We start from the raw sequence: 27,612 nt of genomic DNA, 5'->3' as shown, positions 1-27,612 counted from the left end.
CATGTGTTGTGTTTTATGATTGTTGGCTTCTGATGGTATCTTGCTAATTCACTGAAGAAAGACTTATGATTATGGATAGAAAGAACATTCTGTATAAAAAATATTAAATCCTACAGCAAGTAGCCTGCCTTGGTAGTGACATTTGAATCATGCAAATCTGAAACACTTCAAAATAAACTTTCAAATAAATCCCAGAGTTCGGTTTTGTTAAAGTTGCATTATTTACCTAATTTACATCTGCATTGGATTACTTTTTTACTGGAAGGGAACGAAATCCTATTTTGAATCTATTACTTAATGTTTCGGGCCTACCCGTGCGCGCCCTTTTCCTCCTCTCTCAGGTTTAAAGGGTAACCGTGACTGGTGGTCTATTTTAAGCAAGCAGAGGTTGGTGTGAAAAGGAAGAGGACTTTTATTTGGTCCAGTAAACAATACAAAAGTAGCCTACAAAGTGTCAAAGTAAACAATGCAAAAGTACAAATGTCAATAAATGGCAATAATAAAGTGTCGACAATAATAAAATGTTCATAAGGCTAAAGGCTTTTAAATTTACAGCAGAGAGAATCCTTGGGATTGGGAAGTCTTGCGTGTTGTACGCAGTAATTCGTTGATCTTGTCAACACAGTCTTTCATTTCCTTCCTGTCCACATCCTGTCCATTTTGGGTAGGCCTAGGAGTTGCGTGACCAACTTTTAAACATTTCTCGGGGGAGAAACCCCTGAATCCCCTCTTACATAGGACATTTCATGTCTGGGCTTAAGTCTCCAATGTTGAGCTCCTAGCAACATGCCTGCCTAGTCCTACCGTAAAAGCTCAAAAGCTCAATTTAATTGTAAATTCTGTGCAACATATGCATACTTTGCTATTGTTTCAACCAGCCTGTTGTCCATAGCCTGTCAAGAGAGTGGCGCCGGAACGATTTTAAAGCTATTTCGCATAGGCTACTCAATGGTGCCATATTTTACACGCATTATAGCGACCCCCACTCACCGGGGTTAGGTGCAAGGTGTTAATAGACGATTGGCATAGCCAGTAGACTAGGGCTGTCAAAATTGCTCAAAAATGACGTTCGAATTTTCCCTCTAAAATAAACACATGTATTTGAATATATTGGAATATCTAGGCTATATTATTTGCGCATTATGTCAGTGGCGCGCATCATGTCATCTGTTTTTAACTTTTTGGAAACTTTTGAATTAACTGAAAGGAGATAAATATTTTTCGTTAGTTTTGGAAGTTTATTTTTACGTAGCCTACAATGGCCAGTTCCGACAAAGCTGAAATTACTCCTTTTGAAACAATGAGTGAGCAGGCCTCGTGTTTGTATGGTTATATTGCTTGACAGGGGGGATCCCAAGCAGCTTTCAGCCATAAGGCTACTTTGAGAACATTTCCTAATTCACCCGACACTGATATTCAAAATGTTGAAAACTATTTCGGCATAGCCTATAAGCAGTTTAATTAAATATAATGTTAGTTGTAAACAAACAGGCTACTTGGTGAGGCTTGGCCTCACAGATGCGCTCGTGCCTTAGATGGCAAGAAAAATCTTTACGATATAGGCCTATTAACTGACCGCCTGATTCACGTTGGCTGGGGGACGGGGGGGCATCAGACATTTGTGCCCAGGGGTCTATGAATTGTTAATCCGGCCCTGCCCCCAACGAATCGCAACTTTCCACCTCTGGGACAGCTTAAAAGAAGACTCCTAACTCACTAAGACTTATTCACAAACCTATTTTCAAAGCGATGCTTTGAAATCCTATGCGGCTACAGGAGCTTCCAATCGCGAGGAAGCAATTTTGCATTGTAGGCATAACTAACATGCAATAACGCCACCAACAACAACCAAAACTAGGCTACTCATTGTCAACATGTAAATTAAATGTAATGTTTCATTGTGAATCAAATTAAAATGTTCTCCTCTTTGCAAACGTAGGCATAGGCATAGTGACAGATTAATTTAATAATGTTACAAAGATACTGCATCAATCCGTATGTTTCATTAGGCTATTTGTTTTGCCTTACTCTTGATTAATTTAGGCTAGGCCTTTTTATTCAGTTATTCATCATCTTCTGTCTTTGTGTAGCGCACGCATTCTCAGACCTGTCACCTGTCACTCATCATTGTAAGGGAGGTGTTTGGAATCATTCCCGCGTTACAATCATCAGCCAATCAAGGTGGTCACTTCAGTCAAGCTCGTGCATGAGTAATGACGTCATCCATAGCAACGAAGACTCTTAGTTTAGGAGTTGTCATTTTTCCTTACTAAGAGTAGGTCTGAAAGGCTTTGTGAATAACTTAATAAGAGAAACTCCTAGCTAAAATCTTTTATTGCTATTTAGGAGTACTCCTAGTGGTAAGATAAAAGGCTTTGTGAATATGGCCCCTGGTGTCTAACCCAATGCATAGCCCATTTACACAAAATAATGGTTGAATATTACTGATGATCATTGTTATTTAAGAACATGCAGTGCACCAAGGGCACCAAAAACATCTTGCTCGTAAAAAATCATCATACCGCATATTGTGGCAGGTCTGTTATTTAGCCTACTTACTGTAGGATGCGCAAACCACAGGCCTTTAGCCTATTTTGGGCAAGCCTGCATTCGAGGCAGGCCTTCTGTTGAAGAATTTTATATAAAGCCTGCACTAACAGTAATCCTCCTACCCCCGCTACCACAGCTGTGGATAGTGTGGCATGCTCATGCGTTATGTCTCCTTGCAAACTTGACTAGGCCTATAGTGCAACCATTTACGTCTTTATAAAATAACAACTTGCCAGATTTGTCTTCATATCTTTGGGCTTCATTCAACATTTTGTTCTTCCACTGGAAATGACTCTTCTACATTTGCTGCCTGCTGCATCCTTTCTGTTTTTATTGTTTGACGTCTTGAGTTAATGCATTAAACATTGTTTGCTGGTAACCTGCCACAAATAGCCTACAGATTCTTGGGTGCGTACATTCTCTATTCTCTCCAAAATGTGCCCGTTCTATTGGCTGGCCAAGTGCGTAATTCTGCGGCATAAAGCAGATGTATTTGTTTTTTGTACAGAAAAATAAAAATAACCTGTCAAGAAGTCAATTGACTAGATTGCAGTCAAGAAGTAGGTCAAATTAATTTACGAAACCAAGACGTGGGTCATAGTTGTCTAAGCCTCTATTGCCTAGCCTGTTAAAAACGTCGCTAGATAGTATTAAATCGCCAACACATTGTTTTCTGCAGAAGCCTACCCTACTGGCTCAATTATCAAAAAGGTGCTTTCTCTTCATATTCCGCAAATGAAGCAGGTAGTTCCGTATAGAGACATTAGAATAAATTAGCGTTTGCGATTGACAACGTTGTGATAAGTAGGCTATAATACTAACTTTGCAAAGTTAACTTGAATGCATCAATTTTGAACAAAGTTGTGTAGGCTACACCGAGCCAGTTGTAGTCTGCATGAACAGTTCTTGCACAAGACACTGTTTTGATTTGCGTAGTTGCGTTACCCCCAACACTGACAATAACGTAGAAAGCAAATTAAGATATTTTTTTGTTTTGTGGAGCGGCACCGGTAGGCTATCAAAAGCAGATTTCGATTTTCATTACCACTGTGCAGCCAAGCCTGAAGCCATACCCAAGTAGCTTAAATTGAGGTAATGTTTAATTATGCATGATTTATTTTGTTATTGAATCGTAGGCTGGGATTCCTCTCGGCAACAATTATGTTTAAAGGTAGCCTCCTGCTTTTTCAGAAGGGGCAGCAGGCAGGCTACTGACAGAGCGATGTGCAGTGGCAGAGCGACTCACAGTGGCTGAAAGTGGTACTAAAGTTTCACACAGCTTCATGCCACGTAATGCGCGACTGAAGTGGCCATTTCAAAGTAATGCCCACTGTATATGAACCCATGCTAAAGTTGACTAAAAAGTGGATTAAAAATCATATATATGAACTGAATCGGATTTTTATCTTAAAATGTACCAATCAAATCTGTCCTTGCATGAAGTCCCCCCTTTTTTGTGACCTCTAACTCTGACTGGTGGTCCATAATAGCTTGCAGGGCTGTCTTTGCCCATTTCTCAAGGGATGAAATTATGTCATCAAGCTGAGACAAGCCCCAGTCTCTTAAAGTTTCCTCCAGGCTCTGCAGTCTGCTGGGACCAGCTCTCGGGTGGGTCTCTGCTCGGTCAACCCAACACAGCATCTTGAAGAAATTATGGGAGAGGAACAAAGAAAGGAGAGGCCTTATTCAAAGTTACATCCCACCATTCCTGTTCCACTCCAACTGTACTGGCTAAAGAAGCAAGCAGCCTAGAAGTCATGGGTTTGATTCTAGGGTGCTCCCTGAGCAAGGCATTTATGCTGTGTTCATGTCGAAAATTCGCAAATCTCGACCTCCGACTTGCATGGAAATATTGTGCCCAATCGCAGCGGCTTCTGTTTCACACAAGAGGCAAACTTCACTCCCATTACATATCTGGCAAAGTTGTTTATCACTAAATTAAGACTACAAATAGAAACATTCACCTGACATGACAATCTTGCTCAAACACAAAAAGCAATTTGAATAACTTATTCATGCGTCCTCTGTAAAGACAACACAAAAATGCAAACATGTTACTGAGGGAATCTATGAACACAGCATTAACCCCGAATTGCTCCAGGGGAATTGTCCCTACAGCTGGTCTATATAAATCCCTTTGGATAACAGTGTCAGCTAAATATGTAAATAACACAATATCATGTTTACTTACAGCTTGTTTATGTGTGTGTGTGTGTGTGTAGTTTTTTAAACTTTTTTTTTTGAACATTCTGATTCCTGATTCCCCAGTTACCAATATATACCTGAGTCACTTGAGGCTGGTCATCTGGTGTTCGACACACCTGGGCATTGATATGAAGGAAGAGCTGTTCCTTCTTCACAGTGGGTTCTATATAACATAGAGATAATTTAAAAAAATAAAAATAAACACATTTTCTCTGAAGTCCTGAAGGATACATCTTAATTTTAGACTCAGACAAGAGGATGTTATCTTTACCTTTGAATAGTGAGTTCTTAACCATAGTTCTTTGGAGAGGTTGAATGGAGGGGTAGCAGGCTGTCAGCAGAATGGCCTCTCCCTCTCTCATCTGTGGGACCAGGGCAGCTGCAGCTCTCAGCAACCCCTCCCTGTCCTCTCGCCTCAAAACAGCAGCACTCTCCTGGGAGCCCCAGCCAGAGGTGGAGAGCTGCACCAACACCTGAGACACAACAAGGTTAAACATTCTGTAAATCCATTTACTGTATGAATTACAATGTAATTCGATCAAGGGTGGGGGACCAAATGCCCCATATAGAAATTCATTAACAAATGGAATTATGTGCTTATATATGTTTTTATTGTATATAGTAATATTACATAGTCCTGTTCTTCCCTTTGTATTATTCTATCTAATGGCATTGATTAAGGATGAATTCATTACAACCATAACTGTATTTGATCTGAACAAAAATCTATGCATTGTTATCAGAGGTGGACAGTAACTAAGTACATTTACTTGATTACTATACTTACATTTTGAGTATCTGTACTTTACTGAGTATTAAGATTTTTGGAAACTAGTGACTTTTACTCCACTACATTTGAAAGACAAATACTGTACTGTTGACTTCACGTTATCATGTTCTTTGATTTCTCAAGTGCTTTTAACACCAACCCCTCAGACTGGGAGACAAGCTCTTGCAGATGGGTGTGGACGCTCACCTGGTAACCTGGATTACAGATTACCTGACCGAGCGACCACAGACTCTCTCCAGTCCTGTTCACCTGTTCACATGCCACATGCAGAAGTTTTCTGACGATACTGCAATTGTGGGGTGTATCAGGAACGGGCAGGAGGAGGAGTACAGGAGCCTGGTGGAGGACTTTGTGCAATGGTGCAAACTCAATCATCTTCAACTCAACACTTCAAAGACAAAGGAGATGGTGGTGGATTTCCGCAGGTCTAAGACCACTCTGCTACCAGTCCCCATTGATGGGGTCAATGTGGAGGTGGTAAGCACCTACAAGTTTCTGGGTCTCCACCTGGACAATAAACTGGACTGGTCAGCCAACATTGATGCACTCTACAAGAAAGGGCAGAGCAGGCTGTACTTCCTGAGGAGGCTGCGGTCCTTCAATGTGTGCAGCAAGCTCCTCAGGATGTTCTACCAGTCTGTTGTTGCCAGCGTCCTCTTCTATGCAGTGGTATGCTGGGGAGGAAGCACAAAGAAGAAGGATGCGGGGCGAATTGACAAGCTGGTAAGGACAGCTGGCTCTGTAGTGGGAGCTGAACTGGAGTGCATCACTTCAATATCTGACAAAAGGACCCTGAACAAACTGATTAACATCTTGAACAATGAGTGTCACCCACTTCACAACACTATTGTTAAGCAGAAGAGCCTGATCATCTGGAGACTTTGCTCACTGCCTTGTACAACAGGGTCATTGAACTGTTCAATGCTTCACTTAAGGGAAGAGAGATAGACTTCTCTGCATAGTCTGTCTGCCTCTTCACCAGAGGCGCACCTTGTCAACAGGCAAACCAAGCAACTGCTTGGAGCCCCGAGCCGCTAGGGGGCCCCCGAGCTGGTCTCAGCGTTTGCCGGTGGGACAAGCGAGATTTTGCGTGCTCCTCTCCTGTTGTAGGCTACAAACAGTAACTTACATCTGTACATGTAGGCCCTATGCTATGGCCTTATAAACAGCGGTTCTGTGTTTAAAAGAGTGAGTTCAAAGAATCCGCATATATTTAGGCTACTATGGTAAACGTTAATCGAGGGTGCAGTGATGACGGATCAACATCGGAGTTTGGCATTTACTCAATGAAGTTATAGGCTAATGTTGCAGAAAGATTGAACATGGTTTGCTACATCTATAATACAATAAACTTCAGCTGGCTAGCGACAGTTAGCCTACAACTAGTTAAGTAAGTAGATGGTTAACGTTATGTTTGTGTTATGGCTGACAGCCCTAATACAGTGTTAATCGTGATGCGAGTAAGGACCAAGCATACGCGTAATTTTTTTTAATGTGTGCCGCCAAAGATTTTTAATATTACACCGTCACTTGTTCTGTTATCAACGATTCTCTTTGGCTGCCAATATTTTGACCCTTTGATGCACCGTTTCTTGTCCTCAAACTGACAGACACCCAGTAGGCTATACTTCGGTCTGCCTTCCTCCTGTAGGCCTAGTCATGAAGATATTAAACACTAACGCAGTTCTGAACTCCCGGTCGGCTGAATGGCCGTTATATCGGCTCAGTCGACATGGAATTAAAACATCACTGAAACACCTCAAGTTTAAACTATAGGACTAATCTACGACATGGGTCGGCGACAGGCGGCCAAAGCTGCCGCCACTGATATTGTTTGGCCCAGTCAAATTATTTTGGCAGTCCTATTTTTTAAAATCGTTTATTTTTACGATATCAATTTACAAATAGCCTATTCACCAATCAGACTGCGAGTTGGTGCTTAAACAAATAATGCACTGGATCCTGCTAGCTGTGCATAGCCCTCGGCTAGCGCTTCAATATTGCACCTCTGTGCTTCTGTTTGGAGCAGATAGGCCACCTTGAAGGTGCCACTGCGTTTCGTAGTGTGGTATGATATTCTTTTCAAACAGCGTTGTTGCATATCAGATACACAGGTTTTGCATTTGTGAAACCGGGTAAGATGAACGCAAAATTTTCTTTCCACTCCTGTTTTTAGGCCCAGCTATTTTTCTCCCAGCTCCCAACTCCTGTAGTTTGCTTCTCACTCTGCATGCTAATATTTCTTGTAAGCAATCAATAAACAATTGTAACATTGTAACATTGTCAGGAGATGGGTCAACCAAGCAGCTTATTTAAGAATAAAAGATAGACTTTATCCAAAGAAGTAATTAGAATAAGTCAGGCTCCGTGTTAAACTGTCCATCAATGCCACAATTACTGTAGCCTAGCCTAGACTGTTATTAGTGCCCCCATTTACTATTCACAATATTGAAAGGGGACTTAAAACAGAGTTCATCAAGATAAATTAATTACTAATTTTGGGTATAGGACCCCAATAAAACTACTTTATATTGGGTTTTTAAAGTAATTTACTGTATTTTATTCTATTCTATTTATTTATTTATTTTATTCTTTACATTTATATTTTCAAAATAACAAGGTTTTTCATGTTTGGAACATTTGGAATAAAAAAAGGTTTTATTTCATACATTTTCCATTGGTAGATTATTTATAGCCTAACATGAACACTGGTCGGTAGGGCCCCCTTGGAATTTTTGCTTAGGGCCCCCACAGACTCTAGAATCGCCTCTGCTCTTCACCCCCTCCATGTTTGGATACTGTCTGTCCACTAGCCACTTTTTACCACTGTCTTTCTGCCTCACTGTTTGCGTGCTATATTAGCACATTAGTACATATGCATAACCCCTCCCTCCATGCCACAGCCGAACTGTGGCCACACTTTTTACCTTTTCTTAAAATAGTTATATATATATAGATATATAGACTTATTCTTACACTGTTGCACTGTTGGACTTACTCATTTGCAGTATCACCGTGACCACTATCACCATTGCACTATCACCGTGACACACCGTGGCACCTTACCTTACTATGCATAGAGAATCACAGGCTCAGTCCCTGTCTCAGTCATTGCAAGCGCCTCTTGATTGATTAATCACCACTATGTGGATACTGTTTTTAGAATTTATTTAGATTAAGTGTTAGTTAGTATAATTTGTATTTTAGTATATTTAGTATATTCTTTATCTTCTACTGTCCTTATTGCTTAGTTGTGTTTTTATATTATATACTTTTAATTACTTTTTCTGCTGTTAGTGAATGTGTGTGTGTTGTCTGTATGCTACTGAGACCTTGAATTTCCCCTGGGGATCAATATAGTATTTATCTATCTAGGCGGAGCCAAAGCTCCACCGGTGGCGATAAGGGTGATTCTTGCGAAACCCCAAAATCTTACGGTACTAAGGATTTGATGGACAAATATGCTATAAATCCCACTGATTACACTATTTAACAATATATGTACATGTGCTTAAACTTGCACACAAGATAATTTTAAACACTCCATATTTTATTGTTATTTTGTATTTTTTATGCGTTTTATGAGTAAATTATCATTACCGCAATGTGTCCTGGCTCAAATCCCAAGTGTTTGATCATTAAGAAAATCCTTATCTTTTACTTTAAAATAAAATAAAGTTCTACATATATTGTTTTAAGTTCAATGCTTCATCAAAATGTGTGTTTCAATAATATTAATATTATAACGGTTATAATATTTAAAATGTTTTGTCATCAGTCATAGTTTTCATTACCGCAATACTTTTGAGTACTGCAATAAAAAGCTGTAGGAATGTAAACATGAAATGGAATTTCCCATCGTGCATCAGTAATAACAGAAGATCAAAGATGGCGTCAAGGTAAGCATGTCTCCTTTTGTCTTTATGTTGAAATTCCATGATTTGTCTAAAAACTGTCTAAACACAACACTAATGATTCTCATTACCGAAATTAGTAACAGTTTTGTGTTAAAACCTTTTTCTTAATTCAAATTTGTTTAGTAATAAGGTAATAAATCACATAATGTCATGGAGGTATTTTTTTTAGCTAGGTCATGCTAGCTAAATCTAAAATTAGCATTTTTGTGTTAGGTCGTCTCAATACCGCAATGCACTTTATCATTACCGCAATAGTTAAAGCCAATTTCGGTGTCGAAAATTTTAATTTCGGTAATGAAAATATTCAAGGATTTTGCATTTTTCAACGTCGTTCATGACATTTTTAATTACTTTTTAATAAGAGACAACCTCAATGTTTTGGAGGGATATTAATGAGATCAATATCATAAACGTTTTTGGGTTGTTACACTGCACTTAATGAAGTAGATACATTGTATCAGAGACCCTGTTACCCTTTTTCCCCCTTTGAATCTCATGAAAATTGCTATGGTCATATCATAGTAATGAGTGGCCTACATCACGTGTAGATTACTGCCATAGACTTAAAATGTCACATTATTGTAGTCATGGAGAGTGCATGTTTACAATTTAAAGATTGATTACTATGATGTTCCTTATCTGTGTTTTTCTTTCCATGATTGCATTCACATTGGCCAGGGGGTATTCCAAGTATGTGGATTAGTGACAAACCTGGGTGAGTTAACTCAGAGTAAGTGGTAAACCTCCTAATAGAAAAGCTGCATGGCTTCATTCTCCTAACAAAGCAATGCCATAGGGCTCTTGTTGTAGGAGGCTTACCACTTACTCTGAGTTAACTTACCCAGGTTTGTGTCTAAACCACGTACTTGAACACCCCCCTGGTTGGCAAAAAGTGCACAAAAGAAAGCTGCAGCAAAGGAAAGTTTGTAGGAAGCACAGAGAAAAGATATACACCAACCCAGAACTTTTAGAGGAATACAGAAGGAAGGAAAAAGAGAGGTGATGGATTGGTTTAGGTGGTGTTCTCAGTCAACGAGTAGTTTTAGAAAATCAGTGAGCAATTTTCTCGAGTGTCTCATAATGCCAAAACCTTAGGCCTTAGGCATGCGTTTTCAATGAACAGAACGACGACAACTTGTCAAAATAAAAGTCCAACAACCGCAAAGCAGCATTGCCGTTTTTGTTCCAAACCTGTTACCTGATCACGTCACATCTGAGTCAATGGGCTAGTCCAGTTCCAAAAAGACAGAACATGGTCAAGCAAATAATATTTGTTTCATAAAAATTTATTTGTTTTATGATGTAACCTTTGCAGATGATTTCTCATCTTTTGCTACTGGGATTGTCCAACCATTCCAACAAATGCACACAAATACGAGTCAGCTGAATGTAGGCTAGTTTACCTCCCAGTATTAAACTCAGTGTTTATGAATACTTCACAACTTGTAAAGTAAAGTGACATTCGATGTAAATATTTACAAAGGCTGGAAATATTAAATTAATGGTATCCTTTAGGAAATATTGGAGGCAAATTTAAAACCTGAGTTTAACACTGTTGCAGCCCACGCCAGCTTGGTCACGCCAGTTAGCGCCACTAGATGGAGTCATTTTGCCACTGACCAAGCACATCCAGTACTGGCGGATGCATGTGAAGTCAGACTGGATAATAAAGATTATAGCGAAAGGCTACCGTCTACAGTTCACTACACCCCCACCCCTGTTCAATGGGATTGTACAATCCCACGCTACAGGGGAATCTGCCCGTGTTCTACAGGGGGAAATAATTTCCTTGTTAAACAAACAAGCGATCAGAGTAATCCCTATCGAGCAACGACGCATTAATGCGCTTTGTGCGCCCGGGCGATTGGTTCACCTCAGTGGATCTGACCGATGCGTTCCTACACGTCCCGATCTATCCGCCCCACAGAAAGTTCCTTAAGGTTCGCCTTTCGAGGTGTAGCCTACGAGTGGCTTGCCCTCCCATTTGGCCTTGCGCTCAGCCCCAGAGGCTTCGTCAAGGTCACCGAAGCGGCTATCGCGCCGCTCCGGGAAAAGGGTTTACGTCTGGCTACTTTTATAAACGACTGGCTGGTGGCCGCGCACTCATACCAGGAAGTGCGGCAACATACGGCTCTCCTAACGGAGCACCTGTTGTTACTAGGCTACAGACCCCCACCTTTATAGGGCTGTCTCTAAACTCTGTCTCATTCAGAGCACGCCTGTCACGCTTTTCTGCAGGGGGGTGAAGGGGGTGAAATTCAGGGTCTGCCTCAGACTCCTGGGCCTCATGGCGTCAGCCTTGGTGGTCGTACCTCTCGGCCGTTTATACATGAGGGCTGTCCAGCGATGGATGGCATCGCTGGGATTGAATACCTCGCGTCACGGCCATCACCCCGTCGCAATCTCAGCAGCCTGCTGCGCTAAGGCCCTGGAAACGCCCACTCTTCCTCAAAGAGGGAACTACAATGGGCGCTGTCCTACACAGGAAAGTGGTGACGACGGATGCCTCGCTGAGTGGCTGGGGAGCTACTCACGAGGGCAGGTCGATAAACGGGTTGTGGGACTCACACATGCAATCTTTGCACATAAACCGTCTAGTACTGATGGCGGTTTGGCTCACACTCAGACATTTTCTGCCCGTCCTGATAGCATTATGTCTTGATCATAACAGACAACACCACAGTGGTGGCTTATGTCAACAAGCAGGGGGGACTGAGGTCTCGTCATATGCACACGTTGGCACACAGACTGATTTTATGGAGAAGCACGCGGCTCCTGTCACTGAAAGCCACGCACGTCCCCGGTGTATTGAATTTGGGTGCAGATTTATTTTCCAGGGGCAACCCCCGCTACGGAGACTGGAAACTCCACAGCAATGTGGTGGCTCAAATCTGGTTGCGAACTGGTCGGGCGAAAGTGGACTTATTCGCCTCCGGGGAGAATGCGCAATGTCTGATGTTTTTCTCCCTGCGCGATCAGAAAGCCCCGTTAGGGAGAGATGCATTGCCACACCAGTGCCCACACGTCCTGCTCTATGCCTTCCCTCCTTTGGAACTGATCACTCCAACACTTGCCAGGGTGCGGGTAGGGGTGGGCGATATATATCGTCTGCGATAATATCGTGATTGTTGTTTTAACGATGTGCAAATTGACATTATCGAGTATTTAAATTACTTATGGGGAAAAAACACTCGAAATCACGCACTGAAGACTCATACATTCCCAGGAGGTAGGCTATGCGGGAGAAGTGCAGCAGAGCAAGTGTCACGTGATCACTAGTGGGTCACAACGTTGTCCCACGCACGCCTAATGTTTATTTTGTGCAACAAAAGTAGCCTACTTGGGATTTTATGCGGCTACTCCTGTTCAAGTAGCATTGATGAGACAGTCACGTTATATGGAGACATTATATGGAGAGAAAACATTAGCCTTTGAGTATTTTAATAGTCAGTTGTAAACAAATAACTATTCTCATGTAACTCTTTTGTAAATGGACTGAAGTTCGCTCTAAATATCTACGTTTACCGATTATGCTAACCGTTAGCATCTCTATGGGATTTCTCATATACATTAGCCATTAGCTAACGCATTAGTTTCTATTCTGTAACTTGGAATGCTAACCTAAGTGATTGCTCTAAAACAAAACATATAAGGAAATAACTGAGATGTAGGCTACTCTGTTGGTCTGCTCTTAGTTTTACAGTGAATCCTATGTAAAGGTTTGAAAGGAACTTCAGCTTCAGACTTTCTCTTGGGAAACTGTTAGGCCTATTCATCTTCTCTAATGTAGCTGGCTAGACCATGTCATTGCCACACACACAAGTGGGGGCAGAATTGGAAATGTGTCAGAGTGACAATGCATTGGTTGATTTGGTTAAAAAGTCACTGGTTAGGTTATTGGTTATTATTGTAATGATGCTATTCATAAATAATGAGCTGCAAAGTAACTCAGACTTTAACAAAACATTTTTTTAAAGGATATCGACTAATTATCGTTATCGTCAAAATCACAAAAAATATTGAGATATTATTTTTTGTCCATATCGCCCACCCCTAGGTGCGGGAACAGAGCCTCTCACTCATTCTCATAGCCCCGCGCTGGCCAGGGAAACCCTGGCTTGCAGAGATAATCCCGTTAATCCACTCCCAACCGTGGCCGCTGCCCATCTGTAGGGACCTACTGTCCCATGCGAACAGGGAAATATTTCACCCTCATCCAGAGCGCCTGGCCCTCTGAGTTTGGCCCATGAAAGGCTGAATCTGACAGCTGCAGGACTGCCCTGCAATGTCATAGGGACCATTCAGAGCGCTAGGGCGTCATCAACTAGGACGTTGTATGATAGCAAATGGCGTGTATTTAATGATTGGTGTATTAAAACAGGGATGATAGCCTTCCAGTGCTCTGTGGACGTTATCCTTACGTTTCGGCAAGACTTACTGGATAAAAACAAGTCCTTCTCCACTGTCAAAGTTTATCTGGCTGCCATTTCTGCCTGTCATGTAGGCTTTGGAGACAAAACAGCGGGCCAGCACCCTCTCATACGACAATTTATAAAAGGGGCTCGACGCCTCTGCCTGGTTTCTAAACCACTGGCCCCTTCATGGGATCTGCCGATGGTTTTGGATGTTCTGTCTCGCCCTCCCTTCAAGCCATTACAACAGTTGGATCTTAAAGTGCTCTCACTCAAGACAGATTTGTTGGTGGCTTTGGCTACGGCTAAATGCGTAAGCGATATTCATGCCCTATCTGTGAATACAGCCTGTATGCAATTTTTCCCGGGTGACTTGAGGGTTGTATTAAAACCCAACCCAGCGTTCATTCCGAAGGTTTTCAATCCGTCACTGTCGTGCCGGCCGATTAAAGTATTTGCTTTTAACCCACCGCCTTTCACCTCCCCGGAGCAGGAGCGGCTGAATGCGCTCTGTCCGGTTAGAGCATTGCAAAAAATGGAACAGCTTTGGTTCCATTGGTTGGTTAGCTAGACTGAATGATGTTGCGCCGTAGAATATAAGGGAGGAGGAAGGATGAAATATGGCTTCTGGGGAACCCGCGAGGGGGGCGTGTCCCATAGTGAGATACCTCACTCATGCTATCAGAGAACCGGGGGTTACGGGAGTAACCTTAAGGTCTTGTAGGCTAATCGTATCTTAACCTATTTTATGCAGGAGGAGGTTTGTTGCACTTAATGTTCTGTAGTATACATTACTAATAACTAAGTAAGAACTTTGTGAGAAGAAGTGCTTTGTCAATTTTTGACCCGCCCCGCCCGCAATATTTTCTGATGAAGCTTACCCGCACCCGCCCGACCCGCGGGTGACCGTAGGTTGCTTACTGAGTCAAACCACTTGCTGAACTACATGTTTCTATGTTTCTATTTACCTGATAGAAGCCTACTTTTCCATGTATAACCCGTTCATCGGTAGGGGGCGATCAATTACCAACAGGTACATAACAGAGACATAATTGACAAGCGTGATTTATTTTTGCGAAAAGAATAGCACAAATTTGGCTATATTCTTCCACATCAGTCTGTTCTCATTATTCTTTTGGTGAGTAATTTTGTTCAGAAAATATAAAATCAAAATTAACAAAATTAAGGTCATCCAATCTGGCTCTTTCACTTTCAACATGACAGCACTCTGTGTGTTTTTGCATGGATGTAGGCATAATGTGGTTGCAGGGAGTGGGATCACCTATTTTGGAATTTTACCTGGATACAACAAATGCTATTTTTTGATTGGCTGTTGGGTGGCTATTTATTTTTTGATTGGCTGGTGAGTGCTTAGACACTGTTTTTCTGTGTGAGAAATACAAGGTGTGGTACTGTATGTGAGGTGTGAACTGGTTGAAATGTGTTGTCTCATGCCCATTGAGAACCCTGCCTAATGCTCATAACAGAGATGATGAGCGATTATAGGACACCCTGTGTCTCTGTGAACCTCATAGACTGGTATTATCTGGTAGATTATCAGATTTTGTGTTGGGTTTTTTTCTTTAGAAATACCATCAAATACTAGCCTAGAAATCTAGACGCGCCCCTAGCGGCAGCAAATTACATTTGCTGGCAGGGCTAGTCTAGCAACTCTCCGTTGGCTTGTGAGCTCCAGAAATCGAAACTTAATCAGGCCAATGAAATCGTGTATAGAGTCGTTAGGTGGGCTTAACATAATGATTGATGGCAGAGTTGCAACGGTTTGGCTTGAATTCCCTGCTACTTGAAAACAAATAAGATGGATGTTGCTGCTGGCGAACAGTGTGACACGAGTTAAGCTTTTATTAAGTTGGCAAACGTTTGAACTAGCCAACTAGCTCCGCTGGTGGGAAACGCATGGGACTCATAGCGCTGCCGCTGTCCTATTGCTTGCAGAGGGAATTTGAAAGACAACTGATTATCCCGCCCCTCGGACTGAGCGCTGCAAACGGTGAGTGCCCAGACCCTACATTTTAATGTGGTTCTGGCTCGTCAGGCTAATCAAACTGTAAATGTGTATGTGTGTGTGTGTGTGGATTAGTTAGTTAGTTAGTTAGTTATAATAAAGAAGGGGGCAAGGCTGTAATCATACAGGAAATGAGGATCTAACCACGGTCATGTCCATGTCAGTAAATGTTTTCATGCATGCAGTGTGTGCTATGTATTAGTTGTCCATTCCTGAACTTCATGCAAGAATTTTTTTTATTGATAATCCCTCTAATGTTTTGAAGAAGCAGAGCAAGCATGCAATTGTTGCACGCCCACGTTTCTAAATAAAACAAAACACACCTTGTTAAGCTTTGCCTTAATATCTGGACTTATTCTTCTTAGCACAATTTTTGTTCATATCATTATAGTGACTTTTGTAATTATTAATCCCTAATCAATGCCATTAGATAGAATAATACGAAAAGGGGAAGAACAGGACTAATACTATTAAACGCTATTGTAAAAAGAAAACGTATATAAACAAATCTGTTCATGAATTTGTATATGGGGCACATACAATATTGCCTTTATGGCTACGGCCTACAACAATATATTGACGTGTTACTTAAGTATCACTTCATTACACAGCAATGGCATTACTTACCGATCTTGATAAAGGGAACTTACTTTGTCAGAACCTTGTACCTCCGGCTGTTGAAGAAAGTCACTGATGACCTTCTCCATAGATTCCTGTAGATCTTCCTTTTCTTGTGTAGGGTGGAGCATGAGGGAAGGGTGAGAGGAGACTAACCCCTCTGGAGGGCGATAGGAGAGGGCCAGCATAGGAGGGAGAGGGACCCCCTTCCCCCCCAAGAGCTGGTAGTTCAACAGAACATCCTCAGTGAGGGTATTGAGTTGGGGAGAGCTGCAGGTCAGGCAGTCCAGCCCCTCCCCCACAGAGGGGCCCATTGAGCCATCTTCTAGGAGGTACATGACACGACAGGGAGAACCGAAGGTGTCCAGGTAAGTATAGCCCCCAGCCTCAAAGGTAACAGCCTTCAGGATAAACAGGGAGAACAGGCCTGATTGGGTGTTGGAGGGGGATCTGCACACCCAGGAGGGGCACAGGCAGAGCAACATTCGACCTGAGAACAAAAGCAACAAAAGATATTTTTCATTCCTGATATAACTTTGAATATCTGGCGATACCGATACCGGGGATGGACAGTATTTCAAATACAAAATAGTATTTTGTCATTTGTATTTTATTGGATTGAAGAAAATGACTGTGTATTTTATATCCAGGGTTGGGACAGATTACTTTGAAATGTAATCCATTACTGACGACAGATTACATGGCAATTTTTGTAATCAGTAACGTAATCAATAGGATTACCCAAAACATGTAACATAATCTGATTACTTTACTTTTTACACAACTTGCACACGACAAACACATTCTTATTTTCCACAGTCTTTATTATTTAAGATGTGATATTGCAAAGTGCTGAATGCAGTTTTCTGGACTCGAACCGGTCTATCGGTCAGCGTCAACGGCTCCTCCATCTTAGGTTTTGATTTGAACCTTTTTCGTCAAGAAACTACACAGGCAATAGAGCTGGTAAGTCCCGCCCTTTCCGCTATCCCCGCTGGACCTCTAGATTGAAAAATCGTTAATGCAAGTGAATGTGAGAAAATAATTATTTTCTGGTCCCGTTTGAATTTTGCCATGAATGTGAACATATGCTGTCTGTGAATTTTTAATATAAATTTTCGTGTAAAGATTGCTACAATTGAGCGGGTAGAAGTTTGATGCGGTTAAACTTTGTGTGAGAGTACTTTGTGGACTACAACTTTCCGCTAGACGACAGCTAACTAGTTTCCCATAACAACCATCAGTTGGTCGAGATGTAGAGGGTTATTAAGATCGACTTTGAACACAGTGAACCATAAAACTTTACAATCACACTGTATCATAGTGTGTGAAGCTAGACATGTTTCGAATATTTTTGTTACCATGTGTGTTTATTCCTGCCATTACAAAAACTAGCATCTCAGTTAATGTTAACGATTAGAGCTAGCTCACGTCACAGGCGACATGTAGTCTTTCTCGTTATGTCTTTTCCACAACTGATAGCCGAAGAATCATAATATACTGTCAAACTCATAACATGAAAAATTATAGTAAAAATTCACAGACAACATATGTTCACATTCATGGCACAATTCAAACGGGACCAGAAAATAATTATTTTCTCACATTCACTTGCATTGACGATTTTTCAATCTAGAGGTCCACTGGGGGTTTAGCGGATGGGCGGGACTTACCAGCTCTATTGGATGATAGTGACATCTAGTGGACAAACGAATGGACTGCTTGTCAAATTAAAACATTAGTTAGGCTATCATAAAAAAGTTGCAACGTTTGCAAGATAAAATGTAATCAAATAATCCCCAACAATGTAACTATAATCTGATTTTTATTGTAATCTGGGCGTGTAATCTGTGATCCGTGTAATCCAGATAACATGTTACTTCAAAATATCAAAATACTTGGTGTGTAATTTTGTTTAAAATGCTGCCAAATATTTTTGGTAAAACCAATAGTTTTTGGTGATCTGTTTTAGGGCTGGGATAAACGATTATTTTTTAAACGATTAATCTAGCGATTATTTTTTCGATGCATCGATTAATCTAACGATTCATTTTTTCAACTCGATTCGATTATCGATTAACTCCCCATTAATTCACTAATAACTTATACATGTTTATTTACATATCTGAATGAATAAACATGAATTTCTTAACATTGCAATATGTTTATTGCTCTTAAGATTCAAAAATAAAAGACTAGGCCTATACAAGTGCAAAGTAATGCATTCTTAGTCAGAGGCAGCATTCAATAAAGTTCAGTAGTGTATGTCTAATTGAGTGTCATTTTAAGACGTTTGTGTGGGAATCCTTGCAATTAACATTAACACAGTTAAAAGGCTGTTGATATGTGGATGCAATTCATAACGTATTTAGCTCAAATAACGGTTCGTACTTCTCCTTTGGACAAGCACTTCTGAGTCTTGGAAAACACTTTTCCATTTACATCGGGATTTTGCAAACATTCAGAGTCAATAAAATGACCATCAGTAACGAATAGCTACAAGCAGCTGCAAGTAAGCATGCTAAACTTGACATCCAAACAGTATTCTAATGTTAGCTTTGAGATAATGTACTATGTTGTGATAAGACCAGAGTTTACTTTAACTTTAATGCAGCAGTTTTGAACAAATTTGCGCAGCATGGTCACGATGCTAAGCGGATTTAGTAGCAATTTAGCCCACTGTGTTCTATGCAGTGCTTCTATGTGGCAACAACAATCCTTCAACAGTCGTGAATATTTTGTTAAATGCACATGCAGAGGAGGAGCAGCAGGCTCGTTACGGAGAGAGAGCGGGCGGGGCGAGGAAAGGCTGTGTTAGTAAAAAGTGCAGGTCAATGAAATTATTTTATCTTATCTGAAATTTAAATAGTAGGCCTACAACATAGAACATCAATGTGTGGTGGCCGGTTTTGATTTCGTGGTGCCCAGCCACAGATTAGTCAACGTATGGAAAACATTGAAGGTGTAAAATTAAAAATATTTAGCAGCACACGTTATGCTTGACGAATCGACGCTCATATTTTGCGTCAACGTATTTTTTGCGTCGGCGTCATCGATTACGTTGACGCGTTGTCCCAGCCCTAATCTGATTACATCATAAAAGTGCAAAACAATGAATGTAGCCTCTGACTGGTCCTGGCTTAGTCATTTGCACAGACTTATTCATATTGAGATTCAGGAAGATGATCCAGTGAAAGATGAGTAACGTGTAGGTTGCTCACAGACACAATACACTCTCTCTCTTTCTGAGCATGTTGCTGGGCAATGTTTCAAGTAGTTTTATTGTCATGTACTTATAAAATTAATTATAAGTGATGAAATTCTACCAAACTTCCTCAGCCGCCGAAGAAAGAAGAGTCGTTGTCTTGCTGACTTTGTGACCATACGTATATGGTGTGACCAGCTCAGATCCTCACTGATGTTAATTCCAAGGAATCTGAAGCAGCTGACTCTCTCTACTGCTGTGCCTCCAATACAGATGGGTGTGTGCTCTTCCTGCTGTCTCCTGTATTCCACAATCAACTCATTGGTTTTGCTGACGTTGAGCAGCAGGTAGTGTCTTGGTGAGTTCCTAAGTGCTGTTGTTCTGGCACGTTCCCTCATTTTTCTTGATCATCAATAGGTCAATTAACTTCATGGGCTCTATCTTGGCGATCTAAAACGCATGGTCACTAGAGAAAAGCTTAAATACATTTAGGGGTGTGTCCAGTCCACATTCAGGGTGGTTTTGTTATCAAACTTGGGGCGCTTGGCACAAAAAGGAGGTTCTTATGTTACTGAAAGAAGAATTCCGGTGTGATATTGACCTAAAGTGTGTTGAAACATGATACCGAGTGTGAACATATGTCTCATAGCTCATCTCGGCTTGTCCCCTGCACTCCGAAATCTGGCACCAACAGTGCTACCAACAGGTTTTCAAAGGGGGTGCCTCGAGCATCAGCCTAGCCATGCAAATAAATCACAGATTTCGGAGTGCAGTCACACCGGAATTCTCCTTTAATGTGTTTTGGCCGTAACATCCTTTAAACCAATGAAAATGACATATGTTATTCCTAACATCAAGCAGCACAACTTCAAACAGCGCATTGGTAGCGCATTTGATCACAGTCAGTGCCGCATTTGAAGGAATCTGCTTGCACACGAGACCGTATGGAACAGGTATTCCACTAAACCATGCTTAACTAAAACCTGTTTGTGACTAGCAGAGTATATGCCACACGTGTCTGCACTCGTAGGAAAAAGCTTTGCGTCGGGAAAAGAATAAGCTTTGCGCCAGGTTTCTAATCGTCAAAATAGGGCCCCGTATGGGATATGCCATTTCTAGGCTTTTTCCCCCCGAAATTGCACTGTGCCTACTTCAGAGGGCACTGTTCCCACCTATTTTTGCCTACAATCAAATGCTTGACCTCTTAAGAACGCTAAGACCCTGTAATTTCTTAGGAAACAATCAAAATAAAAAAATAATTTCTTTCTACCGGGTTACAAACATCTATGAACTGACCACATTTCATCCATCTAAGTCACTTGAGTCACTTGAGAAACACAACTCAGCCCTAGCACCAGGTCTTGTGAAGCTGTGTGTAAAAGTAGATCAATATAGAAGAAAAGATGAATGGTTTACACAATTATTTGTAAAGGTATGTCCAAATGTCCATGCGACAGACTCCCCATAGGACTTTTGGTTATCCAAAATGCATACTGACAATAAAAGGCTTACTGTATATGAACCCCTTGGTGTAGAAGCATAATCATGGTCCCAAATGAAAGGTAACACACTGAAGTTTCTTGTCAACTTATATTGGATAAAACAACATGAATATTATATTTCTATGGATTATTGTGGATATTTCAAGACCCAATATACTGCATATTGCTACACAATGGCTAGAGGGTAGGGAAGCACTTTCTCATTTCGAAATCGAAACACATGCAACCAGTTATGTGCAATATTGTTCAAAAAGTTGCCCCATGTATCACCTAACATATTTGTTGACAGTTTGCAGATTTATGGCATGAAAAGGCAGAGAAAAGCTGTTGCTCTCAAACACTGTCCACTTAATCAACAGAGTCAGGTATGAAGGAACAGATTAAATAGACAGAAGGTTTGCAAAGTGATTTCATGCTCCTTTTAAAGAGTATTTTAGTATTTTTAAAATACAGTAGGCCTACTTTATTTTGATACATGGTGTGGCTACTGTATTTTGTGGTTTATTTTGATAGACTTAAGATCAGGGTTAATGTATTTCTGCCCATCCCTGACCGATACCAATCTGATACCATCACTAGTAGAGACAATAGAAATCTACCCCAGTGAAATTGCATGATATTCTGTTGGAATATCATGCCATTGGAAACGAGGTATTCATGAAATTATACCCTTATGTGGTCATTATTTCTGCAATTAAGGTAGATTGTCAATTACCTGGGCATTTCTTGCCACCAGCCAGCAAAAGTGAGAGGTATTTATCAGGAGATGCCATGACACAGATTATTACATCACACCTGCCAACATCTGCAAAAAAAAGAATACACTTCATATAATACATCCAATGTGAGGCTATGTCATGTGTATTGCATTAACTGAAAAAGCATTTAACACTTTAGTTTAGGGAACACGATATTAACCATTAATACATAAGTAACGTCTGTATTTATTGGTGCTCAATAAGATCTGTATTAATTGTCATTACACATTTATTATGTCTTTATTCAACAATTTCTTACTTACACTGAATAGGTGATATGAACTAGTATGATTATTCTTGGTAAATCATACTAGTTGGTCTTGATCTAAGGTTATTGATATATAACGGATCAAAATAAAAACTAAATAAATACTGGCTAAGAGTGGAACTTCTCACTGAGGTCACCAACAGGACATACAGGGGAATTACAACTATCCAACTACGTTCCCATTCTTCCTATTCTACGTACAATTATCCAACTACGTTCCCATTCTTTATTGTATTTCCTTGTGATGAATCAGAAAAAAAAAAGAAAAAAAACATAGTCCAGTATTTCTTTCGAAATTGAAATGAAGTTGTATGCAACAGCAAACCCTAGCTTGCTAACAGGTTGGAATTTTGAAATGTCATGTGACGTGATGTCGTGCAACAACGTGATGCAATCGACTCCTACAGACTTTCCCCTAAAGATGCTAGCTGCAGCAGCAACATTTCTGGAAAGGTACTGGCTTGATGAAATTCATTCTGGACTCTCTATCCGACCACATAAAGACCTCGGGATACTTCGGTTTGGCTTTAGGGACCCTCTACTCACTACCACGTAAGTGTAATGTTGTTTGGAACTGTAGAAGAGGTATAAAAATAGCGTTTTGTAGCGGCGAAATGACATGCCCTGGTCACTTCCAGGCTAACGAGTTTTGACTAAAAACGGTAAAATCGAACTCTCAAAACACATCTGAATGACATGATTTTGATGTCAACTCAACGTACTCCCAATCATCCGTAAATTGATCTAAAGTGCATTTTACTCCGGATAATTCCTTTAAGCCTACACATTTCCTCACTTTCTTACTCGGCCTTTAAACGTCTTCTTAAGTGACACCCCGAAACATTATTGCACAGGCAGCACACACAGTAGGACTCTCACAAGTAGCAAAAAACTGGCATGACCGATGTACCGAGTAGCCTAAGCCTAATATGTTTATTTATCTTCCAACAAACATAAAAACGGCGCAACAATCTAATCTTAAATAATTACAATTGTGAATTTATGTGAGCAATGATGGATTATTGAATGAGTCTACCGAGCCCAAGAAGCCAAAGTAGTTGCGTGAAGTCACTACCTCTATAAGTCAAAAAGCAAAAGGCTATGAATCTGAACAAATTTGGGTGTTGCCCTTCTCCTGCTGACCATCCCAAAAATGCACCAGAATACAGGAAATCACATCTACCAAATTCAGAATTTTCTGGGGGAGTACCCCCAGAACCCCCGACCCGTCTATACCCACTTGTACAAATAGGGTCCACTAGGGTCCTTATTCATATGTACCCAAGGAGACAGTTAATAATCCATCACTGTATTAATACATAACCTCACTGTATTAATGTATAATGTAACATTATAGCGTGACATTTGTGTCAATAATCACCAAGCACAGGTGACTCCGCGTTGTGGGAGGGGGCCCCCAAATCAAATTCTGCTTAGTATAGGGCCCCCAAAAGGCTCGGGCTGGCACTCCCTATACGCACACTAACACAAGTTGCGTAGATCCCCGCAAGTTAATAAAGGCCCCCTTCCCCGTCTCTCCTTGAGTCAAGCTATAGTGACAGATAAGTATACAGTTATAGCGACAGTGCCTCATACATTAAGAAGGTGAACATGAAACCGAATTACCATTCAGGGCATGAAAAACAGAAGAAACGGGAACAGCGGTCGGGGAAACTTGCGTTCCTTCCATGGTTTGATGTCAACATGCATCTCTCCAACATGCATCTCTGTTGCTGGCCTAGCCTAGGCCTACCTAACAGGGAAGTGAATCCCCTGATCTGTCTGTGGCTTGCTTGCCAGCCTTTTCCAGTCACAGTACTTCGTAAAGTTGTGAAATATAATTACATATCCTGTTTTTTTAATGCGGCCGACTGGCTACATTTTTTTTTAAATAACCGCATCATTAAATGCGTTCATAATAACGTGCAGCTCGGGTTAGCAGTTTTTCAGCAGAAACTTGCAAGGACCCATTTAAACTAATAGGTGATTTCACTCTTCCCATACATTTTTAAAATAACTAAATTGTTTTACAATATTTCAGTCAAGCTTTAGTTATAGATAGCCTACAACTGAACTTATGCAAAATGGAAAGTAGTCTGTATTAACTTTGATTCGCTGTGCTGCATGGACAATAGATGCACATCGTAAATTAGGCCTATATGAAGTATTCAAATGATTGTTTAAAATAGTCTACGTTTAATATGTGTTAGTGGGGACCAGACCCTTACAAAAAAAAAAAATAACTGCATTACTTCAAGTGTCAAACTGCAGATTTCTGAGTATGAAAATCGCAGTTTTGGAGAAAATATTTGCAGCTCTTATGCAGGGAATGCAGTATTTTAGAGGCAAAAAACTGCATAGTACTGTACTATTTTGGACATGAAAATACAATACTGCAATGTAGCCTACTGTAGTATATCTGAACTGTAGGCTACTTTGAAAAAGTTATTGCAGTTATTTTTTGCAAGGGGATATGTAGGCTACAGCAAGCATCAAAAGCGCCGGACCGCCTCGAACCTAGGGGAACTGGTGGTGTACCTGCCGCTGCTGTGTATGTCCGCTGAACAGGAGTGTCTGTTGCCAGGGGTGGGACCTTTTGCGCAATGAAACTCCAGACACACGTTGTGTGGCATCAATTGAAGTGTTTCCCTCCCTTGTAAACCTGGCAAAATCTGGAAACGTTTCATTTGCCAAAAATTAATTGGAACCGGAGACCCATAGGCTACCGGAGGGAAATGGACATCTAACTAGGGATCGGCCGATATATCGGGCCGATATTTACGTTTTTTTACGTGTATTGGCATCAGCCGATAAGCGGCTGCGTTCGCCGATAGTTTTTCCCCGCATTATTTACATACAGGCGTCCAAAGGCAGCTCTGTGTTGCTGGAGAAGCTGCAATTCACGTGCTGACTGCCCCTCCCCGACAAGCAGACTGCTGAAAGCCTGCTCTTCAAGACAACAGTAAAATTTAAACTTTCAAAGCATCTTTTAACTGTTTGACTTAGCTGAAATATTGCCATACACTTTGAAGGTGGAAGCAAGTTTGTGGGTCCAAATGGAAAACGCGAATGATGGATAGATAGGTACTTTATTTAATGCTTAATGCCTCGTTTATAGAACTGCTTGCCATTGTATTTAGTGAGCTGCAAATAGCTAAGTTGTAGGCTAGGCTAGCGGTAGCTGTTACAAACACTGGTCACTAAGTAATGCCAACGTTGTTCCGTGGTATTTATGGTGTGAGTTTTATTCCGTGTGAGTTTTATTCAGCGACCACCTGGCTGAGTGTTGGACGCGTGTGGTGTGTGTGTCTCCTTCCCTGAATGCCTCTTCTATAAACCTGCTTGCCATTGTATTTAGGGAGCTGTAAATAGCTAAGTTGTAGGCTATCCGTATATGCTTGCGGTAGCTGTTACGAACACTGGTCAATCATATGAGGACGCGTGTGGTGTGTGCGTCTCCCTCCCCTTCTCCCTTCGAGCTGGGCGGAGTTGCCATCGCAGTGATATAAGAGCTTTAATAATGAGAGACGTGTTATATGTAGTTGACTTAATTCGTGTTAACGTTTACCATGTTCCAGACATACCGTGTATGCCTTACTTTTTTAGAGCCGTTTGCTAACGTTATCATTATCAATCCAGTTCAATAGTGGTTCGTCAGCTACCAAACAGAAGTTTGTGTGTGCATCTGTGAGACGCACGCATCACAGCGATATGAGAGTGCTGCGCTACCTGAAGAACAGATTTTAAAACTTTGAGAGATATGTTTTATACCTTTTGACGTTGATGCCGTTTAGAACAGAAACATCTGACACCACGTTATTTTCTGTAACGTTCTGTGATTGACAAATCTTGCAGCTTTTTTTAGAAAAATATAGACATAGAAAAATTGAAACCATGCAGTCTTAAATTACAAATCAAGCACTTAATTTCAATAGCTACTTTTCAGGCTTATTGTTTTTTTTAATTATTTAAATGTGTTGACAAAGGACATTTTGTGATGACCTGAATTATGTCTTATAGTCAGCAAGCAATGCATCATCAAGGCTGTAAGATGTTGATGAAAGCATTTTGCACAGTTAACCATATCCAGTGCACCCATCCATAAGTTCAATAAATGTTCCTTTTTTAAATTGAGACTTAACATTTGTTATCATCATTTGTGTAATTATGTGTCATTTGTTTGATGTAAATTGAGGGAGCAAAATAAAAGCAGTATCGGCTCCAAATATCGGCTCAAGAAAATCGGCAGCCTGTATCGGTCATCGGCTAAGGCTGATGGAAAAAAATCGGTATCGGCACTAAAAAATCCATATCGGTCGATCCCTACATCTAACCGCTGAGTAGCCTAGCCTGCAAATGTTTTACATCGATACAATTGACTCTGATATGTCATATAGGGCTATTTTGTTTGGTTTTAGTTTGTATTGTCAGCTAAGTGACTCGGTCAACCAACTATGACCGGCAAACGACTCAAAGTAAGCCATTGTTTGTATAAACAGTCCGTTTTAATACACTATCTTTAGCCTACAAATTATATTGGTCAATGCCTCGTTTTATACTGTACATGCGTATAAATGAGCTCTTACCTTTTCTAGGGTTTTGAGTACGGTCTCTAGTCTTGGGAAGAGCAAGTTCACATAATATTTGCTGCAAGGTCGAGTAGCTTTGGGGCAAAAAGCTGTCCATGATAAGCAGACTGTAAAATGTGTGTTGTGTCCTTTATACTAATGTTAACACTGAAAGATGGGTCAGTCTGAGGCAGGTAGTGCATGACTTTAAGCTTAAGTGAATGTTCCCGCCCCCTTCTCAAAACCCAACCCCTAGATCACTTCTTAGCATTTTCTCAAACTGGGTGGTTCAGATTCCTAGGTCCTCACTTCCCTTACGAAAAAGAACTCCAGTAATACTATAAGATTTAGTAGTTATATGGTAGTATAATACCTCCATAATATCCTTACCTTCTACAGAGTTCTACAATTCTACAATCGTATAGTAGGCCTACTTCTATAGTATGTTCCAAAAATACTATGGTATTCCTACAAGATTACTAATATTTTGTCCCAAAATACCATAGATTCATAGTTATTTTTTTAAGGGTCGTAAGGGTTAAATATAAATGGAAAAAAAGCTTGTGTTGCATTTTGTTTATACGATTTTCTGGGGGATACCAATAAATGTGGCACTTTTTGTTTTTGTTAAATATATTTATGAGACATTCCTTTTTCTCATTCCTTGCTTCCCTTTAATGTTTGATTTTTCCTCATCGCTGAGATTAAGATAAATCGCAAAAAGATGATTTTATTTTATAGACCCTTTCATCAATAAAAACAAAAACAATGCTTGAACGTTCTATTTGGGCCC

At 40.7% G+C, this 27,612-nt stretch overlaps 1 protein-coding gene across 1 annotated transcript in view; it reads right to left on the bottom strand.

Moving 5' to 3' along the window:
* LOC125286064 (carnosine synthase 1-like) overlaps nucleotides 1-26,986 on the bottom strand; it is a 35,853-nt gene extending 8,867 nt beyond the window's left edge. Inside the window, exons 1-6 of the mRNA XM_048230755.1 lie at nucleotides 26,838-26,986; nucleotides 21,941-22,030; nucleotides 16,551-17,008; nucleotides 5,027-5,228; nucleotides 4,833-4,918; nucleotides 3,969-4,191 (exon numbers count right to left, since the gene is read on the bottom strand). Of these exons, the coding sequence (XP_048086712.1) occupies nucleotides 3,969-4,191; nucleotides 4,833-4,918; nucleotides 5,027-5,228; nucleotides 16,551-17,008; nucleotides 21,941-22,030; nucleotides 26,838-26,937 (1,159 nt within the window). The 5' untranslated portion in view covers nucleotides 26,938-26,986. The remainder of the gene's footprint in view (nucleotides 1-3,968; nucleotides 4,192-4,832; nucleotides 4,919-5,026; nucleotides 5,229-16,550; nucleotides 17,009-21,940; nucleotides 22,031-26,837) is intronic.
* Nucleotides 26,987-27,612: the final 626 nt, after the last annotated feature.

Source organism: Alosa alosa, chromosome 21 (assembly GCF_017589495.1).
Source record: "Alosa alosa isolate M-15738 ecotype Scorff River chromosome 21, AALO_Geno_1.1, whole genome shotgun sequence".
Lineage (NCBI taxonomy): Eukaryota > Metazoa > Chordata > Actinopteri > Clupeiformes > Clupeidae > Alosa > Alosa alosa.
The sequence above is the reverse complement of the archived record's forward strand: the minus strand, read 5'-3'. Positions and strand labels throughout refer to the sequence as shown.